Source organism: Rousettus aegyptiacus, unplaced genomic scaffold (assembly GCF_014176215.1).
Source record: "Rousettus aegyptiacus isolate mRouAeg1 unplaced genomic scaffold, mRouAeg1.p scaffold_m13_p_4, whole genome shotgun sequence".
In the NCBI taxonomy this organism is placed as follows: Eukaryota; Metazoa; Chordata; class Mammalia; order Chiroptera; family Pteropodidae; genus Rousettus; species Rousettus aegyptiacus.
Genome location: NW_023416307.1, coordinates 148,435,240 through 148,456,015, shown reverse-complemented (window position 1 = coordinate 148,456,015; position 20,776 = coordinate 148,435,240). Strand labels below are relative to the sequence as shown.

At 56.4% G+C, this 20,776-nt stretch overlaps 1 protein-coding gene across 4 annotated transcripts; it reads right to left on the bottom strand.

The window, feature by feature from the left end:
• Nucleotides 1–18: 18 nt before the first annotated feature.
• On the bottom strand, nucleotides 19–20,171 carry VILL (villin like). 4 transcript variants are annotated; one of them, XM_016123926.2, is made up of 20 exons: nucleotides 17,939–20,171; nucleotides 13,260–13,331; nucleotides 13,018–13,092; nucleotides 12,528–12,733; nucleotides 11,181–11,289; nucleotides 9,874–9,984; nucleotides 9,372–9,571; nucleotides 8,929–9,007; nucleotides 8,734–8,832; nucleotides 7,942–8,083; nucleotides 7,648–7,748; nucleotides 5,446–5,583; nucleotides 5,182–5,340; nucleotides 4,515–4,694; nucleotides 3,826–3,971; nucleotides 2,711–2,855; nucleotides 1,177–1,362; nucleotides 908–979; nucleotides 472–714; nucleotides 19–273 (listed from the first exon to the last, which is right to left on the bottom strand). In XM_016123926.2, the coding sequence occupies exons 1-20, from the start codon at nucleotides 17,993–17,995 to the stop codon at nucleotides 160–162; spliced, it is 2,634 nt and encodes an 877-aa protein (XP_015979412.2). In that variant the 5' UTR covers nucleotides 17,996–20,171; the 3' UTR covers nucleotides 19–159. The 4 variants fall into 4 exon arrangements, with proteins under 4 accessions (XP_015979412.2, XP_036074579.1, XP_036074580.1 ...); XM_036218686.1 differs by lacking the exon at nucleotides 17,939–20,171 and having other exon boundaries at nucleotides 13,260–16,230; XM_036218687.1 differs by lacking the exons at nucleotides 5,182–5,340; nucleotides 17,939–20,171 and having other exon boundaries at nucleotides 13,260–16,230.
• Between the last annotated feature and the right edge of the window lie 605 nt (nucleotides 20,172–20,776).

Genomic DNA, 20,776 nt, shown 5'->3' with positions numbered 1-20,776 from the left:
ACCACACCTTGTGAGGGCCACAAGCTTTTATTGACCAAGAGGTCGGGGGGGTGGTGCATTGTGACCCCGGGAGTCTCCCCAGGGGCGCAGGTAGGTGTGGGGGTGTTACCCGCGGGGGCTTGGCCACACGGGTGGCACCGGCAGGAGCAGGGCCTGGGTTCAGAAGAAGCCAAGTTGCTTTTTCTCCTGCTGCTGCTTCCACTTGGCCATGCTGTAGAATTCCTCCTTGGATTTCCCAAAGATGTCTCGGAAGTCAGCGTCTGAGAGGTAGAACTGTGAGGGTCGGGGAGTAGGGGGTCAGCTGAGCCCAGCATTTTGTCCTACCCAGAAGGGTCGTCCCAGGGCTCGAGGCGCTCCCCTCCCACATCTCTGCCCATCGCCCCATCCGGGGCACACATCTACCCCCGGGCGCCTCAGTTCTAGGTGCATGAGGGCTGGGGCAGTGAGTGGCATGGGGTCTCGGGCACCTACCTCCTTCTGGGCTGGATCCACTCCTTCTGGCAGGTCCTCGGCGGCCTGGTGCATCAGCTGTTCGCGGGGCAGGCCCCCGTTGATCATGGGCCGGGCGCAGCTAGTGCAGGTGCTGGTGCTGCTGCTGCTCCCCTTGGGGCCCAGCTCCAGCCCATTTTCTGAGCTGTCCTGGGATCCCTGTAGGGCCAAGGGGCCTGTCTTGCCATGGCTTGACCATCTGGACAGCCGGAAGTTGTGGACTTCCTGTCCAGAGAGGGGACTCAGACTGGGGAAGATGGGGCATAGACTCCCACGGGAAGGCCACACTAAGTGCACTGGCCCTCTTTCCCCCAACGTCAGTCCCTGTCACCTGCCAGGGCCTGGCCCCTTCCCTGCCCCTCTGCTCATCTGGACCATGCCAACTGGGCACAGACCCCTGGGAGTCCCCAACACTCACTGCTATTATCTCGGAGATGGCAGATGCCGCTCCCAGGCTGCCCTTCATCACCTTCTCATAAGACTGCTTGTTCTGGTGGCAAGAATCAGGGCAGGGGTGAGACAGGAGAGCACCCCTGGGACCTGGGGGCGGGGGCTGAGAACAAGACCAGTTCTCCACGACCCACACGGGGAGTCCCCAGGCAGGGCTATGCCTCTCTTCAGTCTGCCCAGGGCAGGCCCCTCTGCCCCGGATTAGGGTCAGGCTGCGGGGGTTCACACATCACTCACGGCCCACTTGTAGGGGTCCCAGGTGAAGAACCATCCAGTGAAGGTGGGAGGCTCGTGGCCCTGCTTCACCAGCACGATGGGCGTGGCCTGGCTCCTCCCTGCCGGATGGGTCTTCAGGTACTCTCGGCCCCAGGCCACGGCATCTTTCTTCTGCTCACTTGCAGCTTCCCCAAGCCACAGGAAGATCTGGGCCACAGAGGGAGACTGGTCTTGGGTGGGTGGCTTCCCAGAGCTGACCATTTCCTTCCCACCCCAGGCCATCAGATGGTCTCAGAGCCCCAAACCACATACCAGCCAACCAGACACACCCAGAGGGTTGGCTGCTGTACCTATATACCCATAAACAGGCCAGAGGGTCACAGGCATACAGGTATGCACTCAGCCCACCAATATATACTGAATACCTATTGGAGGCCAGGTACTGTAAAAGTCCTTGCCTTAGTAGAGCTTTCATTTTATTGGAAGAGACGGAAAATAAGTAAAATCTGTAGTATATGAGAAGGAGAAAAATAAGGCAGGGAAAGAAGATAAGTGTGGTGGTGGTGGGAATAATATAATTTTAAATTCAAGTCAGGGAGAGCCTCACTGAGAAGATGACATTTGAGTCAAGATCAGAGGGAGGTGAGGGGAGCAAGTCCTGTGTGTGTCTGGGGAGAAAGGGTTGTAACCAGAAGAAACAGCCAGGGCAAAGACCCTGAGCATGCCTGGCATTTTGGGGGACCAGCAAGGAGGCCACTTGTAGCTGAAGCAAAGCAAGTGAAGGAGGGAATGGGAGCAAATCGGGCCAGAGAGTTGGGGTGTCAGGCCGTGCAGGGCTGTCCTAAGGGCTTTGGTTCTGCTGAGTGAGATGGAAGCCAAAAAGCCTCATCACATTACCACAGTGACACAGACACTATCATCCATCGCCACACAGCCAGATAGCAAATCACCGTCATCTCCTGTCACCTACAGACACACACACACTTGATTACACAGTTGCACACATTGACCCTGAAAAACAGGTAGCCTGAAACACCATTGCATATAGCCACACAAACACAGTCATTCAGTCACTCACACCCACAGCCAGTCGCAGAGTCTCTCACATATACGGTGTCACTGGTTACGGCTGCTCTGGCCAGTTACGGCCAGTCACTGGACCACACCGCCACATTCACAAAGGCAAATGCAGTCACACGGAGGCATCACACAGACACAGGCAGTCATTCGATGTACGGTCATTCACTCTATACTGACACATGTCAGCCACGGGCCGTCACCTGACACCATGCACCATTTTAAGGCACCGGGAATCACACATAACTACAAAACTGGTCACAACCACACACCAGTTCCAGATTCATAGTCGAAGGCTCCCAAAGGCTCACTGTGACACAGTCATCCATGGTCATGCAGTCACACAAAGTGTCAGTGTCACACACAGTCACACAGACTCCCCTGCAGCCTTATATGTGGTCGTACCAGGAAACACAAAGCCACACACACTCACACCCAACGCAGACGCACCGAAGTCAGGCAGGGGTAGCCATCTCACCTCCTGCCAGGTGTCCAGTAACATGATGTCATACTTGTCAAGGTCGTCTTGGCTAAAGAACACCACTTCCGTGAGGACCAGCTGGCCTACTGGGCTGGAGCACTCAAACAGTCGTGGCTGGAAACTGGAGACATCCTCCGGGAGGCTGGCCAGTGTGGGCACAAGGCCGTGAGGGGCGCGGACAGCTCTGTGCCTCTCGCCAGCCTGGGCCATGCTAGCCCTCAGCACAGGGGCCCCAATCCCAGGGAGACAAGGACATCCCCAGGGGGAGGAGGCCCCCCTTTGAGCTCCACCCACCCCTTAATTCACTTTAGGAATGTCTTGCTCCTCCCTGGGCCTCAGTGTCCCCCATCTGTGGGTGGGAAAAGTAGATTAGGTGATCCGTCTAGCCCTAGCCAACTAACACAAGCTGTCCCGTGGATTTTCTCAGGTGGGGACACTGGGAAGAGGATGCCGACTTAGTGGGGTGGGCCTGAGCTGGAGCCCTGCCCTCCCTGGGAGGGAGGAGCCACTCGTCCCAGCGCTGCCTGAGATCCGGTGTTAGGCCCAGGGTGGGAGGGAGGTGGCTAGGCTGAGACAGGAACAGTAGTACTTAGGTGCTCAGGAGGCTGAGGGGAAGTGTGGTGCTTAAACCAGGCCCCGCAGACAATACAGCGCAGCCCAGGACTCCCCGCTTCGAGCCCACGCTGGGCCCTACCTTCTGATACACACCTTTATCCATTTACACACCACACACACAGTTCTTGCACACTCCACACATGCTGTTTACCCATGTCATATTACATTTACACACACGCATACACACACGCATACACACTGGGCACCATCCACCCTGGAGACGGTAGTTTTGGGGAACAGCCTCTGCCAGTGGGATGGTCTTGGACTGGGACAATGCAGGGAGCACATTCAGCCAGCAGAGGGCGCTACTGCCCTGCTCGCTCTGCATCTTCCTGATCTAAGCTACCCAGAGTAGGGCGGATAATGAGCTCCTGGGAGTGAATCCCTTGGGTGAGGAGCCGAGTCTTCCGTTCTAGCCTGGCTTCTCCCTGTGTCACCCACTCTCTCTGGGCCTGTTTCCTCTTCGTGTAAGAACATCCTTCTCCCAACCCTGTCACCTCTTTTTACTGGAATAGGGAGCCCGGCCTCCCAGGGCCTCCCAGAAGTGGGGAGGCTCCTGACCCTCCAGCACTGTTTCCTTGTTCTTCTTAGAGATGACAGTGGCCACCGTCCTTGCCATCTCACGCTGGTCACCGCTGCAGCCCTAGCAGGCAAAGAGCTGGGTCAGGCCCTGCAGGGGAAGGGGTCTTCACGTCCAGCCCCACAGCCCCCACGCACAGGGCCCTGAGGCACTGGAGGCCTAGGCTGATGGTGGGGCACACATGAGCAAGTGATCTGTCTCCCCAGCCGATCGATGTCACAGGGACTGAGCACGGGATGGGGACTCTCAAGCTTGGGGATCATTTACAGTTTATGCTGAAGATCAGAGAAAATTATTGCAAACTGGACTAGGCCACTTCCTTTTCCCAAAAGTCTTGCGAAGGGGCATGTTCCGTGCTCAAGGCAGGAAGGAGGGCAGGCAGCCTGGGCCTGGCCTAGCACTGGCCTGTGGGCTTGCCAGGTCCACCTGTTGCTTTGTAACTTATCCCAGGTTACAGAGGGGACACTGTGGCCTCTCCCCACCGCCCCACCCCATTCCCGGCCCATCTGAGGCTGGACTTGAGGTCCGCATCCTCTGCACACTGGCCCCATCCCCACCTGGCACCCCTACCCCAGGTGTGAATCAAGTGGTCAATGCTGAGGGTACCTTCCCAAACCAGAGGTAGCAGAGCCTGGCTGTGACCAGCAAGAAGATGTCGCTGGAGTTGAGGGCTGAGGCCCGGGTTGGCACCTCCATCGTCCGGGTGTTGAAGCTGTCTGTGCCTTGCACATGGAAGAGCCTCGTGGCCGATGCTGGCTGCCCCTTCCCATCGTACCCAGTGCTCCCCTACGAGAGGGGGGGGCCTCAGGAAAGGACTCCTGAGGGCCACCTCCCTGTCCTAGTGGGCTTCAGGGCCCAGGGGAGCCCGGCTTGAAGCCACCACCGTTTTCTGGACCCTCTGGGTGTAGAATGTGAGGATCCTGTCAGTGTAGAACAGGGAACCAGGCCTTTCTAAATGGACGCCTCACCCATCTCTGAGGGGTCAGGGCAGACTCCCCCAGGCCTGAATGTGGAGAGTTGGGATCCCAGGCAAGGTCCTGGCTCCCTTCTCACCTGCTTTGTGGCTGGGTCTGAGGACTGGGTAAATAAACTAAGGCAGGCTCACCCTTGGAGCTCCTGGGCCATGGACAAGGACCAGGAAACCAGGGTAGGGGGTTGGGGTGGTAGGTTAGGCCCCCAGCCTGGAGAGAAGGTGTTAGCGTGTGTGTTTGAGGGTCACAGGCACATAGAGCAGCCAGTGAGGCCGCAGCCGTGGCAGCCAGGGGTGTTCTACCTGGAAGACCACCAGCTGGCCCTGGAAGATGGTGAGGAAGTGGGGAGGCTCGCTGCCCATGGTCACGTGCTCGTGTACCAGGGCTCCATGGTACATGAGGTCCAGCTCCTCAGCATTGTTGTGCAGGGCCTTTATCTTGTGTGTGGTGGCCTGATGACCCTGCAGGTGGGGGTGATGAGGGCCTGGAGCAGCTCTTAGGTTCCATTCTCAGATTTTCAGCCCCGGGGCTGGAAGGTCCCCGCCACCTCCCCTAGGATAGTGCACCTGCCATAGATACAGGATGTACTGGACGTGGCCCATCTTCTGGTATGTGTAGAGGACAAGGTAGCAGTTGCCTGCAAACAACCATCCATGGTGCTTGGGGTCCACAGGCTGCCTGCCTAAGTCCTGGATGCACCATACCTGGGGATCAGGGGAACCAATGGGCACAGGTGGCTCCTTCACCTGAACTCGCCCTGTGCCCAGCCAGAAAGCTCTCTCCAGCCTCATCTGTGCAGGCAAGGGGCTCACCCCCCGCTCTGCACCTACCCCATGTTCTGTGCTGGGCTTATGGGAGGACCTGCAGGTGATCCTTTCCCCTGTGGATCCCTGGGACACTTGTGCCAGCCTGATCTCAGCCAGGACTCTGAGTTGGCACGTGGTATCTGAGACAAACAAGTGGTAAGGACTACAGAGGCTGTCAAGGTTGACCTGACCCCTGCCGCATGCCACCCCCAGCCTGACCCCACCGGTCACAGCCTGGGTCAGGGGCAGATAGGTCCTGACAGAGCTACTCGCTACTCAGGCCAGGGCAACAGAAGCTTGACAGAAGTGAGGCCTTGGGGCTCTTGGAAAAATTCCCTTTTTTCAAGAGTCACTTAAAAAAAAAAAAAAAAAGCCTGTTCAAAGACTAAAGTGAATACACTTCCTCACACTTGACAGTGTGATTTCTTGTTCCTGTGGGTAGCGAGCATGGGCTCTGGAGCCAGGCAGACCTGGCCGAAACCCAGGTCAGCTGTGTTGGCAGTGAGACCTCTCTGAGCTTCAGTTTTTCCCACCTGTAAACTGGGGATAACAACACCCACCTTGCGGTGGTGGGAAACAATGCCTGGGCATCCTGTGCTCACACAGAGCCCGGCAGCCGCCTCTGGGGAAGGTCTCCGCCAGACCAGAGCACCCAGCTTCCTGCCCTTTGCAGAAGAGGCTGAGACTGAACACATGCCACCAAGGAGCAGCAATTACTCGGCCGTCAGGCCTGGTGGCCGGGGCCCTCCCCTCTACCTGCGGGTCCATGAGCCCGCTGGGAGGGATGCCCTCCCTGCCCTTGTGCTTGCGACCTGGGTCGAAGACCCTCCTCCCTTCCCGCCCTTGCCCTCCTCTCTGCTTTTCAATCTTCCCGTCTCCCTGTGTCCCCCCCGTCTCCCTGTATCCCCCTCGTCTCCCTGTGTCCCCCCCGTCTCCCTGTGTGCCCCCGTCTCTCCCTCTCTCCCAGCTCCTCATCACACTTCCCCACCAACAACTGTCTCCTCCCCGCTCTGTCTTCTGTCTCCCTGCCTCCTCCTGTCCTCCCCCTCTCTCTCCTTCCCTCTTGTCCCCCCCCCACCTTGCCCTGTCTCCTCCTATCTTGGTCTCCCCCCACTCACTGCCTTCCGTCCACCCATATTAGGGCAATTGTAAGAGGAGACCTTGAAGAAACAGTATTTTCTGACTTCGACCTACCTCAAGACCCAGAACTCCTCACCTAGGCCCAGCGGCCCCCGTTCCCAGAATCTCCCCGCATCCCCACACCAGCCCTGGGGCCAGACAGAATAGAATCCACTTTGTAGGAAAAAGCCCTGAGGCCCAAAGGAACGAAAGGCTCTGCCCAGGGGTCAGCCAACGAGTGAAGATGCAGCCCTGTCCCCTGCAGAGCCTGCAAGGGCCACCCCGCCCTCAGCCCTGTGTCTCCCAGAACACTGGTCTAAGATCAGAGGGGGAGCTGACAGGTGTGACTGCACACTGGGGGTTGGGTGTGTGGGGCTGTGATTATATGTGACTGTATCTGTCTTGGTGTATCCCTGTGGGCTGATGGCTGTGTACGTGACCATTCATTTGTGATGTGAATTTGTGCAATTACATGCTTGTAGGTGTGTACTTGGCTGTGATTCAGTGCAATTACAAGGTACGAGTATGTGTGTCTATATTATCATATGTCTGGTTGTGTCATACATGCGACAAAAGGGTACAAGTAAGTGTCTGAGTGTTACTGTGTTGTGTGCGGTGAGTGTTATGAGTGGCCATGGATGCGAGTGATTGATTAGGAGCACTGTGTATGAGCAGGCTGTCAGGAGGGGGTGTGTATATGTACACATGTCCCCGGGTGTCCCTGATTGTGTGTCAATGTGTACTCGCGTGTACCTGGGTCGCTTTAGCAGCCACACCATTCACCTGAAGACAAAGCCTAGCCCTCTGAGCCTATCTTCCCCCAGCCAAGCCAGTGCCGCTCACCTCCACCTTCCCGGAGCCGTCGTCCACCAGCCGGAGCCGGGCCGCTAGCTCAGGCTGGCTGCGCAGCTTGCCCGCGTCCAGCTTTACCTGATTCCGTTTACCTGAGGGTGGGACACACGGAGTCACTGGCATCTTCCGCCTTTGTCCGCCACCCGCAGGCCCCCCACCCGCCCATCATTCAGGACATCCTTCCGGCCACGCCCCCTCACCACTCCCGCCAATGTTCTGGGTCTGCCCTCCCCCCATCCCCCCGCCCATGCCCCGACCCCCGCAGGCCCCGCCCCTCTCACTCACCGATCCCACCCCCCAGGTGCTTGTTCCTGCACGGCTGGTCAGACCAAGTCCGGAAGAGCTGCTTAAACGCGGCGGACTCGGCACCCTGGTTCACCACCTCCACGTTGGTGCAGGTTGGGTAGCCCTTGGCCTGGATGAAGCCCTGGGGCGGGGGCTCCGTCAGGCGCGCGGCCCAGGGCCCAATGCTCCGCCGCTCCACCCACAGGGACCTGCGGCTCAGGCTGCAGGGCCCGCCGTGCACTGAGCAGCGGTGATTAACCGAGCTCATGACCTGCTTTTTGGAGCTGGCTGTGTCACTAGGGACTTCTCCAAGGTCCCTGAGGACAGGCAGGGTCCCCTTAGTCCGGGCCTCGGAAAGGGACGGCCATGACAGCCCATCAGGCAGAGCCCTATCACCCCTCTTCGAAAACGAGGGGCGTTCAGTGCGGTGGGCTCCTCAGACCTCAAGGCAGGGCAACGTCCTCCTTTCGAACTTGGTTTTTCGGGTACTACCTGGTCTTGCCTCGTCAGGGCATCCAGGGCAGGCCACTTGTCCCCAGTACTCCAGAGACAGGCCCTGTGCTCTTCGCGGGACTCCCCGGGCAGAGCTGTGTCTCCAGGCTTAGGTCCTGGGACAAGGTCATGTCCCCCCCAGCACACGGTGTTCCCAGGGCAGGACTGCCACACTCTCAGACCCTGGGCTGTGGATGTCTCCCAGCTCAGACTTCAGGGTAGGGCAGGCTGCCCCCCCGCCCCCCCCCACCCCACTCCCCACACTGCTACGTCCTCTGAGACAGGGCCCCACGGCCTCACCAGAGCCCTGCTGAAGGCAGCCTTTTTCTCTTGGGTGCTGGACATGCGTCCCTGCCACATGTAGATCCGGAAACCCCCCTGGTCTAGGATGTAACAGTCCTGGGAGCAAGCGCGAGGCCGGTCAGTAGGTCCAGACTGGGTGGAGTTGTGTGGTGGGTGGGGGACATTGGGTGGCTGGGGCCAGTCCTGACTCACCTCCTCATGCAGTAGGTCTTGGGTCAGTGGGCAGGTCGCCAACTCCTGGATCACCAGGTCCTCACCCTTCTCGTAGACACTTGGGGACAGGCATCCAGATGTGGCCATGAGACCATCCCTGGCCTTCCTCCACTCTAGACCCCTTAAGCTCAGAGGCAGAAGGCACGGGGCCTGGGCCCTGAACCAAAGTCTTGACTTCGCAGTAGCCTTGCAGTGGAGCCTCAAGCAACAGCCTGGCCCCAGGGCCTTAGTCACCCTATCTGTATAGTGGGTTTCTCTGAAAGTCAGAGTACAGGCTGGGCCCAAGGTCCCACATGGCCTGCCCCAGAAACCTGTGAGCCTTTTCTGGAGGCCTTTCTAGAGACCCTGTGTCATTGCAGTAATGATGGACAGGCCAGCCTGGGCAATTCCACCCACCCTACCCACTCCCAAGGTCTGCTCACTGGTAGAGGCGGACATTGGCCTTCTGTAGCTGGTTAATACTCCCATCGGGTATGGCGGCGTACAGGTTGCCCACTCTGCAGCCCAGCACAGCTTCCATGATCTCCATGAAGTCAGTGGCTTTGACCTGATCATCCACCACACCAATCTGTGCACGGCCACCACGCTCCCTTTCCTGGAGGCAGCAGGTCAGGGACAGACCCTGCCGGAGAGGATATGGCAGTCAGGGCTTTCCCAGCATGCCGCCCGCATCCCTCAGATAGTCCATCCCACATCCTTCCTGTCAGCGCTCAGCCCCCAGAGGCTGGGGGAGAGCGTCCCTTTATCCAAGCATCCAGGGGATACCACCACTCCCAGGTCTGGACTCAGCTTGCACTTGTACCTGAATTTCAGGTTGCAGCAGAGAGCCAGGCTCACTTCCTGAGGTGGCCAGAGGATGGATACCTGGAGGACTGCCCTTCTCCCTGAGCCTGGCACCCCTAATTTCCCAGGGCAGACACTGACCCGTGCCTTCTTGGAAATGCTGCTCCTGGGCCCATTCCACTGGATCATCACCTTGCCCAGGTCCAGCAGGAAGATGTCGTCCTTATTAAAGCTGTTCCAGGAGAGCTCCACCTGCCAGAGCCAGGAGGGCAGGGAGGGATACAGCATGTGACTCCACCAGCACCCAGATGGGGGGGGACCACAGCCTGCTCCCATCTACGTGAGCACAGCACAAGTGTCGCTTGTCTGCATGAAGCTATGTACGACTCTATGTATGTGTGATGGTGACACTGTGTAACCATTTGTGTAACCATATGCGACCTCGAGGGTCACTCCGTAGTGGCTGTGTGCATCTTTAGGCGTGTGTGACTGTAGGTAATGCTGCATTTCACAGGGTGTACATGGATATGTGCACAATGGGGGTGAGTGTATCTGTTTATCCATGTGTAGATGCGTGTGTACCCACGCACTTGTACCTATGTGGGGGCACATCAAATGTGAGCAAGCGTGTGAGCTCACGGGTGACAGTGTATGTATGTGTGCCCATGTGGGGAACAGTGTGTTATCTCTGGACAAGCGTAGTTGTCATCCAGAGACACTTCTGAGAGTAAAGGGCAGGCTTAAATAATTATGCCAGGACAACAGGCAAAGCCTGGGTCGCATGGTGTCCCTGCATGACCGGGGATTTTATGGTCACGGAATGTGTGGGCGACAGTACGTGAGTCTGCGTGGGATTGTGTGTGTGAGTCACAGGGCTGCCGCATACCACTTGGACAGTAACGTGTGCAACTCAGGGGTCGCATTACCCCAGATTCCTGCCTCACGGCAGCAAAATGTCTTGTTCCGCCAAGACCAGTGTTTTCCATTAATTTCCCAATGGATGGAAGTAAGGGGCACTCTGTTCTAGTCTGCATAAGGGCACTGTATGGACTACAGTGGCACCAGGGGTAATAGTGGGTGACAGTGAGTGTGTGTGCCTGTGGGTGACCATGACTGTGTATGAGTGCTGGGCTGTGCACCCTGCACCCCGGATCACGCTGCTTCCCCTTGTACTGCCTGTAAGGACCACCCAGGTGCACCATCTTGCTTGCCTCACTGCCCCGCCCCGCCCATGAGATGGATGAGGAAACAGAGGGTCAGTGGAGTCATGGTGGGGGCAGGGCTAAAAGCCTGGCTCTGCCTTCTCTCTCCTCGTTCGAGATAGGCCATCTGGGCATGCTGACAGTCTGCGGTCCCCCTCCTCCCCTCTCCCCTCCATACTGCCCTGTACTTCAGTATACAGTTCTGAGCTGTGCCCGGAGGCCGAGTGGCAGCCCTGGCCGCCTCACCTCAGTGGCCGACATGTGCTTCTTCCCTCGGATGTGCAGCAGTCGCCGGACGTTGTACAGGTTGGTCTCCACGTGGTTGACAGCAGAGGCTAGGCCTCCCTTCCTGTAGCTGAGGACGGAATGGGGTCCCGCATAAGACCATCCACGGCCATGTGCAGGAGTGAATGCGGATGCGAGCACGTGCACGCACACGGGATGCGCATGTGCCTGCAGAATACATGTGTGTAAGTAGATGTGAACCCATGTGTACAAGCGCACGGCTACGCACGTGGGGGCAGGAGTGTACATTTGTTTATTCGTGTGTAGATCTGTGGACACATGCATGTATGTATACATGTACACCTGTGGGGACATAGTGTGTGCTTGTGTATCTGTGTGTGCAGATGTAAATACAAGCATGCATGCACATACACCTGCATGTTCACATACGATGCGCCCGTCTACAAGTGGGGGCATGGTGATATCTGGTTATCCGTGTGAGTATAGATGTGAGTGAGTGGAATTCGGGCAACAGCATGTATGTGTGTGGTTGTGCTCCTCTGTGGGTGGACACATGTACGGGTGGCGTGTTTCCTGCATGTGCATCTATATATGTGTATGTGTTCGTGTATATACCATATGCATGTATTAAGTTTAACTGTATGAAACACCCCAATATTGTCAATTTCCTATGGTTCAACATAATATATTGCAAATATTAATTTAATACATATTTGAAGCAATTTACAGTAAAAGACATATTTCTACTGGGCACAGTAACATAAAAGCAAACTTAAAGCAATGCTGCTGTCTACTCCTGGAATGTACCCAAGAGAAATGACAGACGTGTCCACACGGAAACTTTGTATACAATGATGGATGTTAACTAAGCTTATAGTGGTAAGCATTTCACAATATACGTAAGTCAAACCATTCTGCTGTATACCTTAAACTTACACAGTGATGTATATCGATTATATCTCAATAAAACTGGAAAAAAACCCAAAGAACTTATAAACAAATGATGAATACATAAATAACATGTGGTATGTCCATATTTCACGTGTCCAGAATGGGCGCATCTATACAGACTGGATGCAGAAAGTATGGGGGGTACATGGAGAGTGCTGCCATTTTTGGGGCGATGAATATGTTCTAGAATCGTGATGTTTGCACAAATCTGTGACAATATTAAAAATCACTGAAGTGTGAGTCATGTGGTATGCGACTGGTCTCTCAGTAAGGCTGTTAGCCATTCCCCCGCACACCAGGGCTGAGAGAGGCAGTCACCTAGGTCGCCCAGCTACCCCCCCCGCCCCCCGCCCCCGCTCCGGCCCCTCCCCTCACACCCACAGCGCCCTCACTCACATGACTCCCCCGTGGAAGTAGCTGTGGAAACAGTCAGACTCGTGTCCCTGCACCTCGCGGTGCTGCACCGTGGCGTCACCCAGCACCTCCCGTAGCTGCTGTGTGAAGGTGCCGGCTGCATCCTGCGCCTTGGCATCTGCCGTCTTCCCAATCCAGTAGTGCAGGTCGCTGGAAGCCCCCTGTGTGGCCTTCGGGCTCTGGGGGACCTAGAGCCCAGGTGTTTATGTGTATGTGCAGTGGGGGGGGGGCGGGAACCAAGGCATGTGTGGAGATCAAGGTCAAGGTTGAGGATGTGCTGAGGGTCTTAGGGAGACTGGGCAGGAGATCTAAAAGGGAGGGGGAAGGGCCAAGAGGCCTCACGGGCAGCAGCCCCCTGTGGGATAGGATTCTTGGCCCCTCGGCCTGCTTCCCTCCGGGTGGAGCTTACTCTGCGCCCTAGACTGCCCACCTGGGCCATGCCACCCCCTCAGACAGACGTCTTAATGCTCACGTGAAGGATGATGTAGCAGTGTTCCTCGAAGAAGTTCCCATAAGCGCTCTCGGGTACTGGCACCATCTTCAGGTTCTGGGAGAGGCAGGTGCCTAGTGATAACTCGGGGGACCCACCCTCACCCATGTACACCCATGATCCTCTGGAGTGGGGGGAGGGAGCTCTGAGAGTGGGAGAAGCCTCGTCTCAGAGACCACACACCCTCTGTGGCACCATCTCTGCTGTCTGGTTGTGCCCCTCACCTCAATGATCCATATGTGGAGGTCACTGTGGCTCTTGGTGGCTGGGAGGCCCTTGCTGATGTCCATCCTAGGCTGGGTGGGAGTGAGGGAGGAAACAAGAGCCAGAGTTCTCAAACCCTGGCTGCCTGTACTCTGGGCTGCAAGCAAGAACTCCCCATGCCTACAGCTCTCCCAAGCATCTTCATCATAGCCTGTGCCTTTCAGTAGGAGGGCCCTATGAACACACGAATGCAAGCAAACCAGCACAGGTCCTGCAGAAGTGGGCATAGAGGCTTTGTAAACAGGGACTTGATTGCACTCTTGAAACAGGGCTGAGCTCTGTGGACAGAGATAGGCTTTGAACATAGGGACAACGTATGCAAGCAGACAGGGAGCTAGAAACAGGCTACAAAGACAGTCACAGGATCTCTAGACAATGCTAGGTTATACAGATAGGCAAAGGCTCTGCTAGTTAGAACAGATTCTGCAGGCAGGGACAGACTCTGTAACCAAGGACGGGTTCTTGAAATGAGACCAAATCCTATAGACATGGACTGGCTCTGCACACAGGAGCAGAGCTGCAAATAGGCATAGGTTTTCCAGACCGTTAGGAACAGGCTATGCAAAGAGACAGTACCTGCAGAGAGGGATAGGCTATTGGTTAGAAAAAGGCTCTGCATACAGGGACAGCTTCCTCAAATGACAGAAAGGGATGCAACAGGCACAGTTTTTCCTGATGGAAGTGAGGTCTGTAGACAGGGACCATCTGTGTGTGTGAGAACAGCCTGTGCAAAGAGACAAACTCTACTCAGGGAAACTCAGACAGGCCGGGCAAACGAGCAAAGCTTATCAACACTGAAAAAAAAAAAATCCCTCTACAAACAAACAGTCACAGCTTCTACAGGCATTGAAGAACTTTGCAGACCAGGAAGGACTTTGCAAATGTGGGTGGGGACTAATCCTAAGACAGGGACTCTGCATGAGGGACAGACTCTGCAGATATGGACAAGCATATGGATAAGAAAGGTCTGCAAATAGCCACAGCATCTTCCATCAGAGAAATGCTTCCCAGACAGAGGCAGACTCTTGAAAGAGGCCAAAACTCTCTAGGCAGGGACAACCTCAGGAAGTAGACTCGAAGCCTTCCTACAGAGAGATGGGAGTGGGCTGGGCAAACATTCATGAGCTCAGCAGAGAGATCCAGGCTCTGAAAAAAGACACAGGCTCTGCAGAAAGGGCCTCTGTAGACAGATTTTGCAGATAGGGAGAGGTTCCGTAAGCCCACACAGGCTCTGCAAACAGACAGGCTCTGTTAACAGTGATGCCTTCTTCAGATATGGCAGGATATGCTGAAAGGAGCTGGCAGAGAAACCAGCTTTGTGATCAAGCACAGATGACCCAGACATGGGCAAGATCTTGAAACAGGGCTGGGTTCTGTAGAGAGCCCAGGTTCTGCAAACAGGGGCAGGCTTTTTAGAAAAGGACGAGTTCTGGAACTAAATAAAGGTCGGTCCCTAGGGACAGGCTCTGCTAACAGGTACACCTGGAATTAGGACTAGAGTGTGCAGGTGGGCATAGTCTCTGCGAATAAGGACAGAAAGTCACAGGTGCTCCCAGATAGACACAGCAACCTTGACAGTGATTAGCTCTTCATAGGAATAGGACCTGCAACTGAGCTTCTATACAGAGAAATTCAGGCAAAGGTCCTGAAAAATGTCATGGACTGGGCAAGGAGGGCTCGAGTTCTACAGACAGAACCAGGATCTGAAATGGGAAAAGACTGCAAACAGGGACATTGTCTATAGGAAGAGATGTTTGCTGCAGAGGAAGTGGGTTCTGCTGACAGAGACAGGCACTATGCACAGGCAAAGGTTTCCAAATAGGAAGTGTCTTTAGGCAGAAAGAGGTGTCCCAGACAAGGACAACAGCCGCGGGATAGGCAGTGCATGCAGGGCAGCTTCTGCAATCAAAGCCAATGTCATACACAGGGAAATAGGGACAGACTGTTTAAAAGGACCCAGGTTCTAAAAAAAAAAAAGAAAGAAAAGACTCTGAAAATAGACACAGGCTGGGGACAGAAACAGGCTCTGCAGACAAGACACAGATACTGCGGACTTGGGACAGACTGCACACGAGGACTGAATCTGAAGATCATGAGACACTGTAACCAGTGCCAGGCTTAGCTAACATGAGCGTAGACCAGGTGAATCAGGCATAAGCACTCTTAAATTCTTGAAACAGAGCGGAACTCTTAATACACACGGGCTCTGCAAACAGCGACTTCGCTCCCTTGAGTGTATGCACTGTGGTTCTGAGTGTGCACAAGGAGAGAGAATTGTGGACCGAGACAATGTAGGGAGGATCAGAGCTGCTGGTTTTGTTACATCTCCACCATGTGACTCTCAGCCCCCAGGCTGCCTGCTCACTCTTTCAGAAACCTCTGTGAGCTTTGCTCATTTCTTTATCCATGGAAGTTCTTTCTGCATCTAACCTAAATCCTGTCAGCTGCAACTTTTTCTTCTTGCTGCAGCTTTGCTCAACAGACCCAGAAGCCACTTCTCTCTGAACTTCTCATTCCTAGTGGCCCTGGTGTGGCGCGGACTCCTCTCCCCTCCCCGCTCCACTCCAGCATGTCTTATCAGCAGGAAGGACATCCTTGGCTCTGCGGACCTGGTGTGACCAGGGGAAACTAGGTAGGAGGGGAGACACAGAGTTACAGAAGCAGAGGCATAGTGGGACAGGTGTAACAAAGAGGCCACATTCCTTACGCCCTTGTCCAGGGCCCCTGAAAGCAGCACTAGGCCCTGGTGAGCTCATAGCACACTGTGGGAAACACTCGACCCTCTCACAGAAGGCCAAGGTGGCCAAGCAGGTGTGTGTGGGTGGCGGGGGGAGCTGGGGAAGGAGTTTCCCAGAGCAAGGCGGGCAGAGGGGCAGGTTACAACTGCGTATTGATGCCTGGGGCCCCTCAGAACACCCTCTGGGCACCATGTACGCTGCTGGTATGGTCTCCCTCACCAGGACAGAGATCCCCCAGGCCAGGAGCTTGTCCTCTTGTTTGGTGCCAGCTCCCAGCTGCCTGACACCCAGCAGGTACTCAGCAAACAGTCGTTGAAAGTCGGAAAACCTATGGCCTGTGCCCGGGCTGAGAGAGAGTGAATGGAGGAGGGAGTCTGGGGCTCTGGTCGCACCCAGATCTGCTGCTGCAGCGGATGGTCTGTCGGTGTGACCGTGACATGACTGACTGGCAGACACCAAGGCCACGTAACGAGCAGTCTCAAGCAATAGGAAACATGGAACGACACCAGGGGACAGGCAGAGGGGACATCTGTTGGTGACAGGTGAGAGCAGTGACCGGTGACAGCAACCAGGGCGCAAGCAGGCAGTGAGCAGAGCTAGGACTCTGAGCTGCACAGATCGCGGGACGGAGTGAGTGACAGGGAGCCTGGCTGGCCGCAGCACAGTGGTCAATGCGTGGGACAGGAACGTCAACCTGGCGGCCAGAATACTGTGGCTGGGCTGATTTCACTGGGCGGGGACGGCATCACACCCAAGGGGCTGGGAAGGTGCCCCAATATCCAGGTCTAAACTGGGGGGCCCAACTGTCAGGCTCCCAGGGCCTGAGGCCCTCATCCCCATTAACCTGTGTTCCCTGCCTTCTAACTGGGTTCTGGGGGGGATGGAGGAAGGATTGCTCAACGGGTAGGGGGTCCCTTCTTTCCCCTATAACCCCCACCCTTTCCTTTAGGAGGTCCCTTTCTCTCTCAGGGATCCCCCTCCCCACAGAACCCATCTAACTCACCGAGCCCCACCCCCGCCCCGGCCTCCTGCAGATGCCCCCTTTTTTCCCCTGGAGAACTCTCTTCCATCACCGACCCTGGATGGGGACCGCTGCCCCCACCGTGTCCTCTCCCTCCTACCGGAAGCCCCTTCTCTTCCTTGAGGGCTGGCTCCCTTCACTCGGGGCCCCTTTTCTTTGGCGGCGACCCTCCTCTGACAAACTCTTATCTCCCCACGCCCGCTGTGCCCCTCCTTTCCTGGGCGCCCCTCTGTCCCCACTGGGCCCTCCTTCCTTCCCCCCATGCATCCTCCCTCCCCAGAGCCCCCTTCTCTCTTGACTTTCCCTTCCCCCTTTCCTCCTCCGGACGTCCCCTGCTCTCCCCGAGCAGCCCCTCCTTCCCCCAGGTGCGCCCTCCCTTCCCTGGCCTCCGAGTCTCTCTCCCAGGTTCTCCGCTCAGACACTCCCTTCTTTACCCCACCGCCCCCTCCTTTCCCTGGTGTACCCTTTTCCTACCCAGGTGCCCCCTCCCTCTCCTGGTACCCCTCTGTCTCTCCCAGGTGCTCAACTTCCTCCACCTGAAACACCTGTGAGGGGGCGGACCCTGAGGTTACTTTGCATGACTTTCGGGAAGGGGGAGGGGCGCTGCTTGCTCCGGTGGAGGAAGAGCCCGGAGACCCCCGCGCAATACAATCTCTGTCACTTTGTTTCCCCTGGGCCACTCCAGCCACAGCCTCCCTTGTTCCCACGAGTGTTCTCACTGGCTGGGCTGCTCGCTGCTTCCCCAGTTCTGCCGGCCCCTCGGCACCCCTGAGCCCTGTGCCCCCGCACTGTATACCCCTGAATCTGAAGAGTCCTTCCCCCGGGTTTTCCAGAGTCCCCTGCCCAGCTGTGCCCCACGCCCCCTCCCTGCCAGGCGTACCTGCTGGAAAATGCTTGGTGCCTTCGCCCGGCCTGTGGGCAGTGCTGGGCCTGGCATGGGGCCGGGCTCTGCTAACTGCCCTCCCTCCGCTGTAACTCAATCCCTGCTCCCTGCCCTGGAGGACACACCCCACCGCTCATGGGCTGGGCGTTCAAACAGTCAATTAGCTAGTCGACAAACAACGGCCTAGCTCTCTGAGAGCCAACCCCCTCCTCAGGGTCACGGCTGGTCAGCCAGGCCTCATCTCCTGGGGAATGGTGCCTAGAGAGGGCAGGAGATGGAGGCCTGGGCTGGGCCAAGATGTGGATGTGGAATATATTATGAGTCCCCTTTTCTGAAAGCCCAGATGGGCTCCTGATTCCTGACCCCCGGGCCAGGCTTTTAGGAGGAAGCAGGATCAGGTTGGTGGGGTATAGCAGACGCTGCCTGGCTCTGTGAGACCCAGGTCACTTCAGGAGGTGAGGGAAGGTGGCCAGGGCTCTCTAGCATCTCTGCTGTCCTCTCCACCCCCAATCTGGGCTTAATGCCCAGCACGGCCCTCCACAGGGAGCCCTGATACCATCGTGGGAGAGGCCAGTCCGCCCTTACAGAGAAGACACCTGTCCCCCACCCTGGGCTGCCTCCTCCTTTCCTTCCTGATTGGGGGGTGCGGAAGTGCTGGAAACAGAGCCTCCAGAGACACTTCCACTCCCTGCCTTAGGCCAATGGCCACAGTCCCAGCCACGGCCCAGCCAGTGTGGATGCGCCTACAGGATAGGCTGCTAAAACCGGCCCTTTGGCCTCAAAACCCTTCCCCATGTCCAGCCCTCACGCCTCCAGCTCCCTGTGGCAGGGCGGGAGGGGGGCTCTAAGAAGTCTGGATTCATCTGAGCCTGGTAGGACCTCCTGCCATGTACGACTGTGTTTGACAGATGGAGTCAGTACGCGAAAGGCACTTGGTCAGACCCCTGTGTACGTCTGACGTCGTGTGTGAGGGAATGCCTGTTTAATCCTGTTTCCAGTAAGTGATGGCGTGCGTTTGGCTCTGCCTGTGCATACCTCTTTCCCTGTCTCCTTTTGTCCCTGTGCCTAGCAAAATTCCATGGACTCACTTCTTCTCACTGCCTCATTGCAGAGTCTCTCCTCTGTCCACTCTGGCTGGTCTTTATTCCCACAGTCCCTAGAAATGGCTCTTCCCTCATCACCAATGCCTCCTCTCGTCCAAGCTGGCCATTGGTTCTGTCTTTATCTTACCCTTCTAGTCACCTACCAGGGGACCCGCCTCCCACTCTTTCCTCTTGAAACAGCCCATGGCCCACGTTTCCTCCACAGCCGCTACATTGTCACTTTTTGGGCCTCTAAATGCCAGAGGACACAGAGCTCAGGCCTTCGCACCTCTTTTCCATTTTCTTCCCTAGTTCCAGCCCCTAGCCTATAAATACCACAGGGGTATGCTAGTGTCTCTCCAGACCTCAACCCCCACTTCTCCCGAACCCCATCTAGCTGGTCACATCCTCCTGGCCTGGCTGACCTTGCACTTGACATCCACTTCAGATTACTCAGATCACTCAGAGCCGCCTCCTCCTGGTCTCAGGAAGTGGCAGGAACATCTAGCTGGTTGCTCAGGCCCCCAAACCTGGGAGCTATCTGGGTCCCTCTCCTTCCCTTCCATCCTCGGGGCAGCCACTTGCCAGCCTGGTTCATCCTGGACCCGAGTCTGGCCAGCCCTCTCACGACTGCTCTGCCCCAGGAGCCAGCCTCTCTCACCACCTGGCAGCCCGAGCCTCTGCCCGTCTCTCTCCGTCTCTCCAGCCCTTATGTCCATCCTCCCACATAGCCAGAGGGATTTTTTAACCCTAAATCAGATCACACCATTTACCTTTTAGTAGCTTCCCGAAAATAAAACCCCCAAATTGCCTGTCCCCCTGGCTGCATTTCCTCTCACTCTCTGCATCGCTGTGTTCTAGCTAGAAGATTCTTTTTGTTCCTTAAGACGCCAACCTCATCTGGTCTCTGGACCTTAGCACTGTTGTCTCCCCTAGATCTCTGCAAGGTACACCTTTCCCACATTCTGGCCTCAGCCATAATGGCATCTCCGGAGAGGGGCCTTCCCTGACCACCATAGCTAGAGCAGTACCTGTCCCATTCTCCACTTGTCAAATCTTCTTAGGAATTTTAAAAGCCGTTGATAAGGATCCTCGTGCAGTATCCCCAGCAGCAATGTGAGCCCCTTGTGGGCAGGGCCTTGCTCACTGCCGTGTCTCCATGTTTAGAATGGTGCCGGGTACACGGTAATTGTTTAATAAATATTTGTTGACATGCTCCTGTGGCCTGTGCCTGATCCGGTGGGGATGTGTTTGGACTCTTTGCCAGGCTCTGTCCTGAAGCCCGGCCCCAGAGTTGAGTTCTCACCAGAGCCAGGTTCCAACCCCAGTGGAAGCACCTACTAGCTGGAGTGACTTTGGAGACATTTCTCGGTTATTTCTCTGAGCTGACATTCTCTCCTCTGAGAAGGCAGGGGGGGGGGGTCACATCCACCTACCACTCTTCTGGGCAAGACACCTTGTCTGGCACAATCCAGCCTTAGTGGCTCAGTGAGAGGCACAAGGGCCTCTCCAAGACCCCTTCTGTCAGAATTCTCCAAGTCTCTGGGATTCTGCAGACCTCGGGTAGGCAAAACTGCCCTACTCCAGAACAGCTCCACCCTGTAACCTGTGATCTTAGGCGCCGGAGAGACAGGCAGTGGGTCCTAGGGCCTGGCCTGGCGCCAAGTGCCTGGTGTGGACACTCTGCAGTTCATGGGATCACGCCCACGGCACAGAGAGCAAACTGAGGCTCATGGTAGTGCTCACGGGCAGG